General features: G+C 39.3%; 1 protein-coding gene across 1 annotated transcript; it reads right to left on the bottom strand.

The window, feature by feature from the left end:
• Window positions 1-12189: 12189 nt before the first annotated feature.
• LOC111994389 (uncharacterized) lies at window positions 12190-12963 on the bottom strand. The gene has a single exon (XM_065779131.1). It carries the CDS (start codon window positions 12961-12963, stop codon window positions 12190-12192), a length of 774 nt encoding a protein of 257 aa, XP_065635203.1.
• Window positions 12964-16263: the final 3300 nt, after the last annotated feature.

The raw sequence follows: 16263 nt of genomic DNA, 5'->3' as shown, positions 1-16263 counted from the left end.
GCCAACCTTAAGGATTTCTCAATAATGATCTTCTCAAAAGCCCCATTCCAGATCCTCTCTGATTCACTACACCATCAATGTGTACTTTCCAATGTAAAGGCTCTTGTAAGGAGACCATGCCAATTGATTTTCAATCCACGTTTTGTTTCTCAACTTTTTCTTCAAATAAACTCGGTCACCAGATCAGTGAGGACATAACCCTTGATAGAGGTGCGTGGCATGTATTTGATATCAAAAGTCCTTAGGATTGTAACTCACTTGGCAATCCTTTCTGTGTAATCAACACTCTGAAGTAGAGATCTAAGTAGAAGTTGGGTTAGGACAACAATTGTGTGTGATTGGAAGTAGTGGGGGAGTTTACGCATGGCATGCACTACTGCCAAAATAGCATTTTCTAATGGTAGGTAATGGACCTTGGCCTCATGTAGTGACTAGCTCACATAATAAATTGGTCTCTGCACACCACTATCAACCCTATTAGTACCAAGCTCACCGCATGGGAGGCCATTGCAATATAAGCAAACAAAACCTCATCAACGTCGGGCCTAGATATAATGGGTGGCCGAGAAAAGTACTTCTTTAATTGTTGGACCTTTGTCCAGTTCCTTCTTAATACTTATCCTTATCACTGGAATCGTCTAGAACGTTGCTCTTGATGTCAGACTGCATATTCTGACCTCGGCTTTGCCTAGCCGAGGAAGCATTCATCCTTAGATCACTTCCCTAGAATATAATGCCTAAATCCATTCCTTTATTTATTAGTGCTGACTTTTATCACATGTTTATCCATCCTCGGACTTATGAGGTGTCCTCGGACTAGGTCCCCGGCCCAATACATTCTAGTAGGCCTAACATCCCTACAGTATGTATTACAAAAAATAACTTGAATCCAACCAATTAATTAAATATATATATATATATTGGTTGAGTTTTCCTATGCATTGCACAAGTTAGCAAATATTCTATAATGTAAAATGAAAGTTTTTAAGTTTTTCCTTTGCTTCCTCTATAGCTTTCATATAATATATGCCATCAAGCCTTTGCAAACCCATACTTTTTCACATCATCATTCTAATATATATATATATATATATATATAAAGTAGGAATTGATGATGCCTGCTCCATGGTTTATTATTATTATTTTTATAGATAAGATAGAATTTCAACATATGATGTCTACTCCTTGATGATTGCTATTATTATCGGGACTAAGATACCAATCGGTTTTTGGTGTAGGCAGCCCAACTTAGAAATCCACATATCTTATTTAATTTGACGACAAGGGACTAACTTGGCCTAATGATAGTGAGCAATGATTATGGAGCGGACGTCATAGGTTGAAATTCTATCTTATCTATTGAAAAAAATTACAAATAGAATTTTGTTGAGAGATAAGTTGCATGTCTAAAATAATAGTTAGGCCTCAATAATAATAATAATAATAATAATAATAATAATAATAATATTAATAATAATAATATGTTGTTTATAATAGGGACAAAGTTTAGCTATAAAAGTGCTATTAATATGTTGTTTATAATAGGGACAAAGTTTAGCAACAAAAGTGCTATTAGTTTAAGACTACAACTGTAGGGTCACGATTTGTAGCCCAAACCCACAAGATATGGGGTGTGAGCCCAGTAAGCTCAATACAATAAATTTGTAGAGAATGGGTATTAGAGCTGGGCTATTTACGAATTGGACAACGGCTAGTAAAAATTTAAAGATCAACAAACACGAAAACACACTTAAAAGAATATATATATATATATATATAAAGTAGGAATTGATGATGCCTGCTCCATGGTTTATTATTATTATTTTTATAGATAAGATAGAATTTCAACATATGATGTCTACTCCTTGATGATTGCTATTATTATCGGGACTAAGATACCAATCGGTTTTTGGTGTAGGCAGCCCAACTTAGAAATCCACATATCTTATTTAATTTGACGACAAGGGACTAACTTGGCCTAATGATAGTGAGCAATGATTATGGAGCGGACGTCATAGGTTGAAATTCTATCTTATCTATTGAAAAAAATTACAAATAGAATTTTGTTGAGAGATAAGTTGCATGTCTAAAATAATAGTTAGGCCTCAATAATAATAATAATAATAATAATAATAATAATAATAATATTAATAATAATAATATGTTGTTTATAATAGGGACAAAGTTTAGCTATAAAAGTGCTATTAATATGTTGTTTATAATAGGGACAAAGTTTAGCAACAAAAGTGCTATTAGTTTAAGACTACAACTGTAGGGTCACGATTTGTAGCCCAAACCCACAAGATATGGGGTGTGAGCCCAGTAAGCTCAATACAATAAATTTGTAGAGAATGGGTATTAGAGCTGGGCTATTTACGAATTGGACAACGGCTAGTAAAAATTTAAAGATCAACAAACACGAAAACACACTTAAAAGTCGATGAAATTAGTGTCCGAGGAGATTGATTATGAATTGAAATAATATTCCTGAAAGATAATAGTCCTTAGTGCTACAGTAATTCTTTTTCTCTCTTGTTTCCTTTTATTCTCTCTCTCCTCCCTCTTATGGGAGGTCTTTTATATTATATAGTTTCATTTTATACCATCTTGATCATACACTTGTTAATCATCTAAGCCTTCACTCGAGTATCTGTCCCATCATGCGTCTTCTTTGGCTCTCTGTGAATGGTGGTGGTTGAGACTGCACTATTTAGGGATCTTCTCCACATAAATATGGCCAGAAAAGTTGCTATAGTATATTTAATGTAGTGGTAGCAACTTTTCTTTTAGATATTTTTGTATTCTTATCACCTTTGTACGTGCCTGAAGTTCATCCTTATCGTTGGAATTTCCTGGAAGGTCATCTAAACTGTCTAAGTATCTGCTTGGCTGATATTCATCGTATTCGAGAAGGATATACTCCACGAACGATATTCTTCCATCCTTTCTTTACTTGATTCTCAACTTTAGGCTTCTCCCAATCATTTACTCATCCTTGGACATGTCCACATCCTTGGATAAGGCCCAAGGCCCAATATACAAATTTGGACTCTTATCCTCATAATAGCCCTTCAAAATTCCGATTTTTCTCTCGCATCCAGGGAGAAGAAGGGGGATTTTGATTTGTCTCTAAAATTGAGGGCTAGAAAAGTCAAAACACTTGAATTTACACGTGTGGGAGTATGGTTTTGTGTGCTTTATCATTAATCCTAATGTTTTGGAATCCACGAAGCGCTATTAATTGCTCTAGGCGATGCTATGTCTCTAGCATCCAACGGTGAGATAGAGATCTAACGGATGATATTTTTCCTCAGGATTTGGGCGGGATAATTCCCACTCATTTTGCCCCCTATATAAAGCTTCAAAGGAAATCATCTTTTCTTTACTTCACAATCTTCAGACTCTCCAGCGAACTCAAGCATTCAAACTCACAAAACCCACTAAATCATCAAAATCTTGTTTCTTTAGAAATCTTTGAGAACCCTTCTAAAGATTGCAAGGATCATCCTCCACTTTAGTTTGTGTAAGTTTTAACTTCTTCCAACCCTTCTTTTTCTCCTTGGCCAACTTCCTCAGCTTTCAAATTCTCATTTCCCAGTTGTCGTTTTCAGTATTTTCCGTTTTTATTCATCCGAAATGGGTAGATTTAAGTATTTAGTGGACAACCTTGCCATGATAGAAATATTTAAAGAAACGTATCACATATTGCAAGAAGTAGTCTTGCGGTATTGTCCCCCGGAAGGAATAGCAACTGACTGAGCGGTGGGAGAGGTCATAATCCCTATGACAGCCTTCATAAAAGGAGGAATGACTCTCCCTATGGGTCGCATTACAAGAGATTACCTTCGTAACCATAGGCTTTGTCCCCATCAGTGAGCAGCTAATCTCTTTAGGATCATCAGAGCGATTGATGCTCTGAACTAGCACTTAGGCTTGGGACTCACCTGGCTCGATGTAGTCCATATGTACGAGTATCATAAACAAAAGGGGGCAGGATTTTACCTTAAATCCCAATCCGACATAGTCAGGCTCATCTCCTATCTTCCCAAGTCTAACAAGGGGATGAAAGATGACTACCTGATCGTCTTGAGAGCGTGGCATGACGGTCTTCATTGCCCAACCCAGGGGCGGAGCCAGGGGGGGTCGAGAGGGGGCACTTGCCCCCCCTGGCCCCACCCAAAAAAATTGTTAATATTTACTTAACTTACCTTGATGCATTTGAGGTAAAAAAATAGAACTATTACTAATGAAAAGTTATAAAATGGTAAACAAACAATCAGCTGCTTGCATGAGATAATTAGGATCATAGCCCACTTTTGCCCATTTAAAATATAAGCCCATCCTATACTAACATAATCCAATTCTATTATTAAATAAAAAATAATAAAAAATAAATAACCAAACAAACAAACAGATACCTTGATGCGTGTCTAACTTATAACCCCATATTGTTTGATTTTTCTACTCTCTTTCTTTGGTAACTTTTTAAGTGCATTTCTTGTATTGGAGTATAAATAAATGGTTAATAAATAGGATGGCTTTTCAAAAATAAGTTTGCATGTTAAGCTAAAATAAATAGACCTATAACATATAGCTATACAAAAATAATAGAAATTTACATAAGTTGAACTTTATGTCTATCTAACAACTAAAAATCTTTCAATTTGTAAGTAGAGTTATAACTTTTTTTATAATTAAAATTTTAAAAGGATTATTCATGTAAATAAATTCCTAAATAGATAAATATAATATAATGAATATGCTATTTTATTGAGAATTTTCTTGCATTTAAATATGGCTTAGCATACACGAGTGAATTGTTATTTTGCAAATTGGTCTCAAATATTGTATGTATATGTTCGCTTGCATGTGTATAAATGTCCTTGTCAAATGTAATTTTTGCCCCCTCTCAAGTTAGATTCTAGCTCCGCCACTGGCCCAACCCAACTAGGAGAGCCAGGTGGGATGTCCTAGATTTAGGTTCCTTAACAATAGATTTAGGTTCTTCGTCATTAGCTTTGTTCTTTTTCTTTGTGTATTAGTGTTTTACTTTAAGTTTTTGACAATGTTTAGCTTTGTTGTGGTATTAACAGATAGAAGGCGCGTAGCTCCTCGGCTCAGCTTGACCAACGTAGCAACCTTCAACTACCTACTTAGATCCCAGATTTTTGTAAGTGAAGATGGGCAACATTGGGCTGTCCACCTAATTTTGGATTTCAAACCCCTTTCCAACAAATTTCAAGAGGTCGGCAACACTATAAGGGCGAACGATTATCGGTTAGCTCGGATAGACGTATCTTGGCCTAATTTCTTGGCTCCACACGACCTTCCACCAGTAGAACATCCAGTCCCACAGGGTGTTCCCCTACACGCCCCTCCAGTTCAGCAGGTTCCCTTTGAGGTAGCCGCGGTAGGAGAAGGAGTCGCTTCCTCAGCCTCTTCACTAGAGGAACAAATTGACAATTTCCACTTTGAATAAGAGGAGCCTAGAGAGGTTCAGGTGATTCCCCTCTCGGACGTCGAGGAAGAGACCGACAGGCAATCTAGCATCCGCTCCCCCATTTTAATAACTGCCCTTCCGGACGACTCTTCAAAAGAGGAAGAGGGAATGGCTTTGAATACGGGTAGCAAGAGTCTAAGGGACCGTATGAAGGCGAGGAATAAAGTTTCCAAACCAAAAGAAGCCAATAAGTCCCAGCCTACAGCCAATCTTCCCCCACCCCTTCCTCAGCTTCCTGCTAATCTTGGCCTAAAGCCAATCCCTGAGTTGAAGAAGAAAAGGCCTAATGTAGCCCTTGAGGAAGGTGAGGTGGACCCCTCAAAGGGAAATAAGCAGCAGAAAGTGGTTAAAGACCAACGAAGCAAAAAGTCTTCGTCTATTGAAGGCCGAGAGGATCCTCTCGCAGTTCATGTGCACTGAAGACTGCACATATGGTCTCCTAAGCTGGAGTTAGATGGTGCCCCCCTCCCTTGGGACACCTCAGTAAGGAACTATCAAGGGGAGTAGGCAGGTCTTATTGCTAAGGCTTTGGAGCAACCACTTCTCCTACCAAGAGATATGGATGCTTACAGGCGCTTTAGTCAGCAAGAACTCTTCCTATCCCTTAAGAGGGACCTGGTTATGGTACGTGATTTGATCCATTTCTCTAAGTAAACCGTTGGTCATTTTTATTCATCCCTCTTCTTTGTTTTACACTAAATTTTTCTTATTCTGTTATGTAGATTACCCAACAAGTTTACGTGGTCGAAGAATGGAGTAAAGATGCCCGCAATGAAGCCAAGGCGGAGGCCCATTCTCGGTTCGAGACTGAGAAAACTTTGGGTAATCTTAAGGAGGATTACGCTAACCTGTCCGGGCAGCTAAAAGAGGCGATTAGGGCCAGGGATAGTGCTGATGCAGGCCTCAAGAATGCTGAAAAGCAGGCCGAAGATCAATGCCAGTAGTTACATATAACTGAAATTAATCTGGAAATAGAGAGGCAAATGGTGAAGGATCTTCGAGCTGAGCTTCAGAAGGCCAGGGAAGCTGCCCAACTGGCCAAGGAGGCAGCTAAGGCTGAGAAGCAGGCAGCATATAAGCTTGGGGTAGAGGAGACTCAAGCCAAACTCACAAAGGAGCTCTTTGCAGTATGTAGGGACTACTGTGATGTATCTTGGGGTAAAGCCCTTGATGCTGCTGGGGTCCTTATTAATTCTGACTTGAGGTGAGTTGGGAGCATATACTACGATCCTGACATTTGCAAACTCCCAGGTCCTGACCCCTCTCATTCTGAACAAGTTCCAAAGGCATCGGAACAGCCATTGGTTGGCCAAGCCCCTTCTGCTCTCCTTGAAGCTCTTAAGGGGTCTAATAAAGCTGGTGGCCAAGGCAAGAAAGCCGAGGATCTTCAGAACAAGGGTAAGGGCCTGGATAAGAAGAAAACTCTTTCTGAACCCAAGGATCAAGCCCCAGATGCTGCTACCACCCAGTCCAGCCAGACTGTTTATCCCTTAGTCTCCAAGACGAAGGTTTAGATATTATTAGGACCTTTATTGTTGTTGTTGTCTTTTTATTTTTATTTTTATTTTTTTTTATAGTGTTGTAAGGGAATGAAAAATACTTTTTGATCAATGAAAGCATTCTTCTTTTATTTTCTATACCTTCACTGTATGCATTAAAAGATTTATTGTTATGGTAGATAACGTTGATCTATTGCTACTTTAACTTGAGCAGAATCAATAACAATATTTTGCTAATGACGTAAATAAATTAAACAATGGCAAAAACTGGGTTATTTAAGAATTAATAATGAATTTAGCGAACAATGGAAGATAAAGGTGTCCTTTACGTTCTTTGATACTTAAGCAAATAATTAAGTACTTTACCTTACTCGGGTGTGTTAATCTAAGGGCTTGATTAAAGCATTAGGCATATTTTTGTACTTAATGACTTTACTTGAATTGGGCTCTGTCTAACACTTACAAGGGACGCCATTAAGCATTAATTTTAACCCCAGTATATGGTCCAAGAAGTCTAATATGGTTTAAGATCCATTTCAACGCTTATAATAGTTGTAATGGAGTGATAACTAACTGATATCATCTGGTCCAATGACATCAGGCATGATTGAATTTAAGTTCAAACACTTATAAAAATTGTAATGAAGTGTTAACTAACTCATATCATCTGGTCCGAAGACTTCAGGTATGATTGAATTTAAGTTTAAACACTTATAAAAATTGTAATGAAGTGTTAATTAACTCATATCATCTGGTTTGAAGGCTCCAGGCATGATTAGATTTAAGTTTAAACACTTATAAAAATTGTAATGAAGTGTTAACTAACTCATATCATCTGGTCCAAAGACTTCAGGCATGATTGAATTTAAGTTTAAATACTTATAAGAACTATAATGGAGTGTTAACTAACTCATATCATCTGGTTTGAGGACTTCAGGCATAATTGAATTTAAGTTTAAACACTTATAAGAATCGTAATGGCAGAAAATACAAAACCTTTATGTAATAGATAAAAATATTGATCAAGGAAAAAACTCGTTTAATAATAATACCTTTTAAGGTTGTTTACATTCCATGGGCGTGGTATTACATGACCATCTAAGTCTTCTAAAAAATATGCCCCGATGCCAACCCCTGAGGTAATATGATATGGCCCTTCCCAATTGGGTTCTAACTTTCCCCAAGCCGGGTTCTTTGCAGTACTCATAACTTTCCTTAACACTAGATCACCAAGTGTTAAAGACCTTAACTTTACGTTGGCATCATAACCTTATTTGAGCTTTTGTTGATAATATGCCAATTGTACCATTGTATTTTCCATCCTTTCTTCAATCAGGTCCAAATTCTTCTCTAGCTGCTCATTATTGCTACTCGGATTGAATGAACTAGTTCTTAACGTTGGGAAACCAGTCTCCAGAGGGATAACAGCCTCAGTCCCAAAAGTCATTGAAAAAGGGGTCTCTCTTATAGACTTACGAGGCGTAGTTCTATATGTACAGAGGACATGTGGCAGTTCTTCCACCCAATTGCCCTTCACGTCATTTAACCTTTTCTTTAGTCCATTTACTATGACCTTGTTAACAACTTTCATTTGCCCATTCCCTTGGGGATAAGCAGGAGTGGAATATCTATTTGTAATTCCCAATTCACAACAATAACTTATGAATGCTTTGTTATCAAACTGAAGACCATTGTTCGAGATGAGGGTGTGAGGAATCCCAAGCTGAGTGACAATGTTTTTCCAGACAAATTTCTTCGCGTCCACGTCTCTGATGTTTGCTAGATGTTTAGCTTCAACCTATTTGGTAAAATAATCTATGTCGACTAGCAGATACTTCTTGTTTCCTACTACTTTAGGGAATGGACCCACAATATCTAAGCCCCATTGAGCGAATGGCCATGGGTTGGATAATGGATTAAGGATTCCCCCTAGTTGGTGTATGTTTGATGCAAACTGTTGACATTAATTGCACTTTTTAACATATACGTAGGCCTCCTTTTGCATATTTGGCCACCAATAGCCTTGGGTAATGGCTCTATGTGCCAAGGATTTGCCTCCAGTATGGCTTCCGTAAATTCCTTCATGCAACTCTTCTAGGAGCGATTCAATCATCTTAGGATATACACACAACAAATATAGCCCTGAAAAGGAACGCTTTTATAATTTCTGGTTCTCAGATAGCCAGAATCTAGTAACCTTCCTTCGTACTTTGTTAGCTTCTAACCTTTCTTTAGGCAAAGTATCCTCCTTCAAGAATTGAATTATAGGGTCCATTCAACTTGGCTTAACTCTGATTTAATGAACTCGAACTGTCTCTCTTTTTATCTCCGTGGGTTTGTACAAGTTCTCAACGAGGATAACCCGAGGCAGATTCTGTGCTGAGGAGGTTGCAAGCGTGGTTAGAGAATCAACATGTGCGTTACCATTTCTGGGGATGTGCAACAAGTTAAAAGATTCGAACTCTGATTGCAGACATCTAACTTGGCGCAGGTCCCCTTGCATTTTTTCATCTTTCGCCTTGAATTCTCCTTTTACTTGGCTGACGACTAATCTTGAGTCCGAGAAAACTTCCACTGACTTTCCTCCCATTCTTTGAACCATTGCCATTCCTATCAGTAGAGCTTCATATTTAGCCTCATTATTTGTGGCCGTGAAGTTCAGCCTTAATGACTTTTCAATAACGATTTTCTCAGGGGATATCGGCATTAACCCTATTCCGAAACCTTTCTGATTTGCTGCACCATCGACATACACCTCCTAGAATAAGGGGCTTCGTTGAGAGATCATGCCAATCGATTTTTCATCCATGTTCTGTGTTGGTTTCAATTCTTCTAATAGGGGTTGAGTGAACTCAGCCACCAAATCTGTGAGGACTTGTCCCTTTATAGAGGTATGAGGCATGTACTTGATGTCAAAAGCCCCTAGAATTGTACCCCATTTAGCTATCCTCCCTGTGTAGTCAGCACTTCGAAGTATGATTTTAAGTGGAAGTTGGGTAAGGACAACAACTGTATGTGCTTGGAAATAATGAAGCGGCTTCCGTGTACCAAGCACTATTGCCAGGATGGCTTTCTCTAGTGGCAGATAACAAATCTTGGCCTTATGCAGCGACTTACTCATGTAATAAACTGAACTTTGTACACCGCGATCAACTTGTATCAACACCAAACTTACAGCATAAGGAGCCACAGTAATGTAGGAAAACAGGACTTCACTTGGCTTAGGACTGGACATGATTGGTGGCTAAGCTAGATAGTCTTTAAGTTGCTGAAAAGCTAAAGCACATTCTTCAGTCCACTCAAACCCTTTCCACTTATTGATTAACAAGAAAAAAAGTCTACACCTATTCGCTGATCGAGAGGTAAATCGGTTCAGAGTAGCGGCCATTCCAGTCAATTTCTGGACTTCTTTGGGATTCCGAGGTGGTTGTAAATTGTTAATGGCATTTATCTGGTCAGGGTTGACCTCAATTCTCCTGTAAGTTACCATATAACCCAAGAATTTTCCTGACCCCATGCCAAACAAGCATTTGGAAGTGTTTAGATGTAACTTATACCTTCTAAGAACTTCAAAAATGTTTCCAAGGTCTTCCATATGCTTAGAAACAACCTTACTTTTCACCACCATGTCATCTATGTAAATCTCAATATTCTTACCCAATTGTGACTCAAACATCCTCGTCATCATTCTTTGGTAGGTGGATCTTGCGTTTTTCAAGCCAAATGACATTACTTTGTAGTGGTAGTTCCTAATAAAGGTAACAAAAGCAGTCTTCTCCTGATCATCCAAAGCTAAAGGTATTTGGTGATAACCTTGAAAGGCATCCAGAAAACTCATTCAAGGATGGCCAACAGTGGCATCCACTAGCTGGTGTATTTTAGGCATAGGGAATTGATCTTTAGGGCAAGCTTTATTCAAGTCCGTGAAATCTATGCGCACTTGCCATTTCCCACTCTTCTTCTTCACCACCACAGTATTCGCTAGTCATTCAGAATAAAACACTTTTTTAATAGCTCCAGCTTACTTAAGTTTTGTTACTTCCTCTCGTACTGCATCAGTGTGCTCCTTGGATGGGCGCCGAGGAGGTTGTTTCCTAGGGGTGATAGTGTTGACTTTCAAGTGGTGACATATGAATTATGGGTCCACCCTCGGGGCTTCATAAGCATTCCAGGCAAATACATCAATGTTTCTTCTAAGGAATTCTATCAGCTCTTGCTTCTCTTGAGGAGGCAACTGAGATCCAATCTGAAAGAACTTCTTTGGATCGTCCCCGATAGCAACTTTTACCAAATCTTTACACCTCACCTCCTCGGCTGAATCATTGATGGGCAACGCTGGAGGTTTTAACTGCTATAAATCCTTTTCAACATGGGTTGAGGATTCAAACTCGGGCTTATGTTGAATGGCAGCCACCAAGCATTGTTTGGCCACAGATTGATCTCCCAAAATTTCTTTAACCTGGCCTTTAGATGGATACTTAACCTTTTGATGTAGAGTAGAGGAAATAGCCCTTAGCGTATGAAGCCAGGATTTGCCATGATTGCAGTATAGGTTGAATACGCGTCTACAACAATGAAATCTACCTCTACTACCTTCGGACCAGTTTGCACAGGTAGTCCTATTTGGTCCTTTGGGACAACGACTTTTCCATCGAAACTCACTAGGGGGAACTATAGGGCGTTAAGTCCTCAGGTTTTAAGTTCAGCCCCTTATAGAGGCCGGGGTACATTATCTCAGCTCCACTGCCTTGGTCCATCATCACCCTCTTCACATCATACCCTCTAATTTTAAGGGTGATTACCAAAGCGTCGTCATGGGGTTGGATGGTTCCAATCTTATCCTCATCTGAGAAGCCTAGGACTGGTGAAATATCCATTTTAGCCCTCTTCGGATCCTGATTATTGTCTCCTGTGGATGACATCACCTTGGATGGGCAGGATCCTATTCTCCATGGTGCAGCGAAGATGACATTGATGGTCCTTAAGAGGGGTCTTGAAGATTCATCTCTTCAAGGCTTCAAACTTGCCTGGCTCCCCTGACCATTGGAGTGATGCAAGAGTTATTTTAATTTGCCCTCATGGACAAGCTAGTCCAAGTGATCCCACAGACTCCTACAATCTTCTGTGTTATGCCATGATCCTAATGGTACTGGCAATAGAGGTTATGATTACGTCTTTCAGGATTTCCCATCATCTTATTTGGTCGATTAAAGAACGGTTCATTTTTAATCTTCTCCAAAACCTGATGCACTGGCTCTCGAACACGGCATTGACTGCTTGAAGACTCGCCGACCCTGATTGTCCGACAAAATCTCTCCGTGGTCCATTGTTACTGTAACGATTTGACCTGAAATCCCTCATCTCTTGAGAGATAACCTTATCCTTCCATTTCCCCTGCTGTTGATCCTCTTCAACCATTTTATACTTATCAATCCTTTCAATCAGTTGACGCACACTGGTGACAGGTCTGCCACTCAGAGATTTTCTCAAACCATGGTCAGTGGGGAGGCTGAGCTTAAAAGTACTGAGGGCCACTTCATCAAAATCGCCATCCATCTCATTAAACATCTCCCAGTACCTATCTGAATACGTTTTCAGGGTCTCACCCTCTTGCATGTTCAAGGATAGCAGGGAAGCCAAAGGCTGAGCGACTCTACGACATGTGACAAAATGGGAACCAAATACCTGAGTAAGCTTTTTGAAGGAACTTATAGAATCTTCTTTTAGACTATCGAACCATCTCATTGCAACTGGTCCTAGACTAGAGGGAAAAACCTTACACATCAAAGTTTCATCCTTGGAATGGACAGTCATTCTTTGGTTGAAATGGCTCACATGCTCCACAGGGTTTGTTCGACCATTATAGATAGTGAATGTTGGCTGATGAAAATGACGAGGAAGTCTTGCCTCTTCAATCTTACGCGTGAAAGGTGACTTGGAGATTTGGGTCAAGGCCTTGCTCATAGCGTCATTTCCTACGCCTCCACATGACGGGTTTCGAGACTGTCATTTACGATAATGCTCATCCTCATAGGAAAAAGATTCACTAGGTGGGGTTTGAGACCTCCGTCTGTAATTAACATCCTGTTCTTCATCGGAATAATCATCAGAATTCGAAGAAGTCCGCTTCCTCTTTGCATGGCGCAACTCCCTTTTTAATTGATCAATCTCTAGTTGCATGTTCTTGTTATTCTCTGCATGGGAAATATGACTTCCATCTCAAGGTTGGTTTTGGTCAGTATGTGTGGTATGCACACTACCTTCACGATCACCTCTTTGTTCCAAGTTGAGAAAATGATTATCGTGTTGGGATGCCCTGGATTCTGCTGGTTATGGACCTGGTTCTGCCATCATCAACTGTTGCTTTCACTATCGCTCAAGCTCTTCCCATAGACGGCGCCAATTGTAGGGTCATGATTTGTAGCCCAAACCTACAAGATATGGGAAGTGAGCCCAATAAGCCTAATACAATGAATTTGTAGAGAGTGTGTATTAGAGCTGGGCTATTTGCGAATTGGACAACGGCTAGTAAGGATTTAAAGATAAACAAACATGAAAACACACTTAAAAGTCGATGAAATTAGTGTCCAAGGAGATTGATTATGAATTGAAACAATATTCCTGAAAGATAATAGTCCTTAGTGTTGGGCTTTGTGGAGCCTCGTTTATTTTTGGCCCGTTTTGTAGCCCATTGTAACCCTGTAAGTAGGATATAAAAACCGCTTTTATAATTAGGGTTTGTGACTACTACTGTTGTTGTGTATTTAGAGAGAGAGAAAAACACTGTAGCCGCACTTTGTATTTTTCCTTGATAATAGTGAAATCCCTGCAACTCTGTGGACGTAGGCAAATTGCCGAACCACATAAATACTATCTAGTGCGTGTGATTATTTTTCTTTGACGTGTGTTTTCTCTATTTTTTTTGTTTCTCACAGGTTGGAATTTAGGTTGAATTCTCAACAATTGGCATCAGAGCCTAGGGTTAGGTTTGAGTGGGAGCAATGGCAGAGGAAGCAGGAAAGGCGTCTGGAATAGAAAAGTTTGATGGCATAGACTTTGCGTATTGGAGGATGCAGATTGAAGATTATCTTTATGGGAGGAAATTGCATCTGCCTCTTTTGGGGACAAAACCTGAGGCTATGAAGGCTGATGAATGGGCTCTTCTTGACAGATAGGTACTAGGAGTTATCAGGTTAACTCTGTCTAGGTCTGTTGCACACAATGTTGTGAAGGAGAAGACCACAGCAAATCTGATGAAGGCTTTGTCTGGTATGTATGAAAAGCCGTCAGCAAATAATAAGGTGCATCTGATGAAGAAACTATTCAATTTGAAGATGATAGAGAATGCATCAGTAGCACAACATCTGAACAAATTTAACACTATCACAAATCAATTGTCGTCTGTAAAAATTGATTTTGATGATGAGATTCGTGCTCTGATCGTCTTGGCTTCTTTGCCAAACAGTTGGGACGCAATGAGGATGGCAGTAAGTAATTCTACAGGAAAGGAAAAGCTCAAGTACAATGATATTCGAGATTTAATTCTGGCTGAAGAGATTCGCAGAAGAGATGCAGGTGAAACCTCAGGATCTGGTTCTGCCCTAAACCTTGAGACAAGAGGCAGAGGTAATAACAGAAATTCAAATCGGGGTAGATCAAAATCCAGAAATTCTAATCAGAACAGAAGTAAATCTAAATCAGGCCAACAAGTACAATGCTGGAATTGTGGGAAAATAGGTCACTTTAGGAATCAATGCAAAAATCCTAAAAAGAAGAATGAAGATGATTCTGCTAATGTTGTAACAGAAGAGGTACAGGATGCATTACTTCTTGCAGTAGACAGTCCATTTGATGATTGGATTTTGGACTCAGGAGCTTCGTTTCATACCACTCCACATCGAGAAATCATACAGAATTATATTGTAGGTGATTTCGGTAAGGTGTATTTGGCTGATGGTTCAGCCTTGGATGTTGTAGGTATGGGAGACGTCCGGATATTGTTGCCCAATGGGTCTGTTTGGTTATTGGAGAAGGTTCGACATATTCCTGACTTGAGGAGGAATTTGATTTCTGTTGGATAACTTGATGATGAAGGGCATGCAATATTATTTGTTGGTGGTACTTGGAAGGTTACAAAGGGAGCTAGGGTATTTGCCCGTGGAAAGAAGATTGGTACTCTATATATGACCTCAAGTCCAAGAGACACAATTGCAATTACTGATGCAAGTACTGATACAAGCCTATAGCACCGCAGACTTGGTCACATGAGTGAGAAAGGGATGAAGATGTTGCTATCAAAAGGAAAACTACCAGAATTGAAGTCTATTGATTTTGACATGTGTGAAAGCTCCATCTTAGGAAAGCAGAAAAAGGTGAGCTTCTTGAAAACTGGCAGGATACCGAAGGCTGAAAAATTGGAGTTAGTGCACACTGATTTGTGGGGGCCTTCTCTGGTTGCATCCCTTGGAGGTTCAAGGTACTACATCACTTTCATTGATGACTCAAGCAGAAAGGTATGAGTTTATTTTCTGAAAAATAAATCTGATGTATTTGAAACTTTTAAGAAGTGGAAGGCTATGGTTGAGACAGAAACAAGTTTAAAACTAAAATGTTTGAGGTCTGATAATGGAGGAGAGTACATAGATGGAGGGTTCAGTGAGTATTATGCTGCATAAGGAATTAGGATGGAAAAGACCATTCCTGGGACACCACAAGCAGAATGGTGTGGCTGAGCGCATGAACAGAACTCTTAATGAGCGTGCTAGGAGTATGAGGTTGCATGCTGGACTACCAAAAACTTTCTGGGCTGATGCTGTTAGCACTGCAGCTTACCTGATAAACCAAGGGCCATCAGTTCCCATGGAGTTCAAACTTCCTGAGGAGGTTTGGAGCGATAAAGAGGTAAAGTTTTCCCATTTAAAAGTTTTTGGTTGTGTTTCTTATGTTCATATTGATTCTGATGCTCGTAGTAAACTTGATGCTAAGTCTAAAATATGTTTTTTCATTGGCTATGGTGATGAGAAATTTGGCTATAGGTTTTAGGATGAACAAAACAGGAAAATCATTAGAAGTAGAAATGTGATATTTATTGAACAGGTTATGTATAAGGACAAGTCAACTGTAGTCTCAGATATTGCAAAGATAGATCAAAAGAAATCTGAGTTTGTCAACTTAGATGGATTGACTGAAAGTATTGTCCAGAAAAGGGGTGAAGAAAATAAGAAGAATGTAGATTCACAAGTAGATCAGAGTACACTTGTAGCT

Source organism: Quercus suber, unplaced genomic scaffold (assembly GCF_002906115.3).
Source record: "Quercus suber isolate HL8 unplaced genomic scaffold, Cork oak 2.0 scaffold_11, whole genome shotgun sequence".
NCBI lineage: Eukaryota > Viridiplantae > Streptophyta > Magnoliopsida > Fagales > Fagaceae > Quercus > Quercus suber.
The sequence above is the reverse complement of the archived record's forward strand: the minus strand, read 5'-3'. Positions and strand labels throughout refer to the sequence as shown.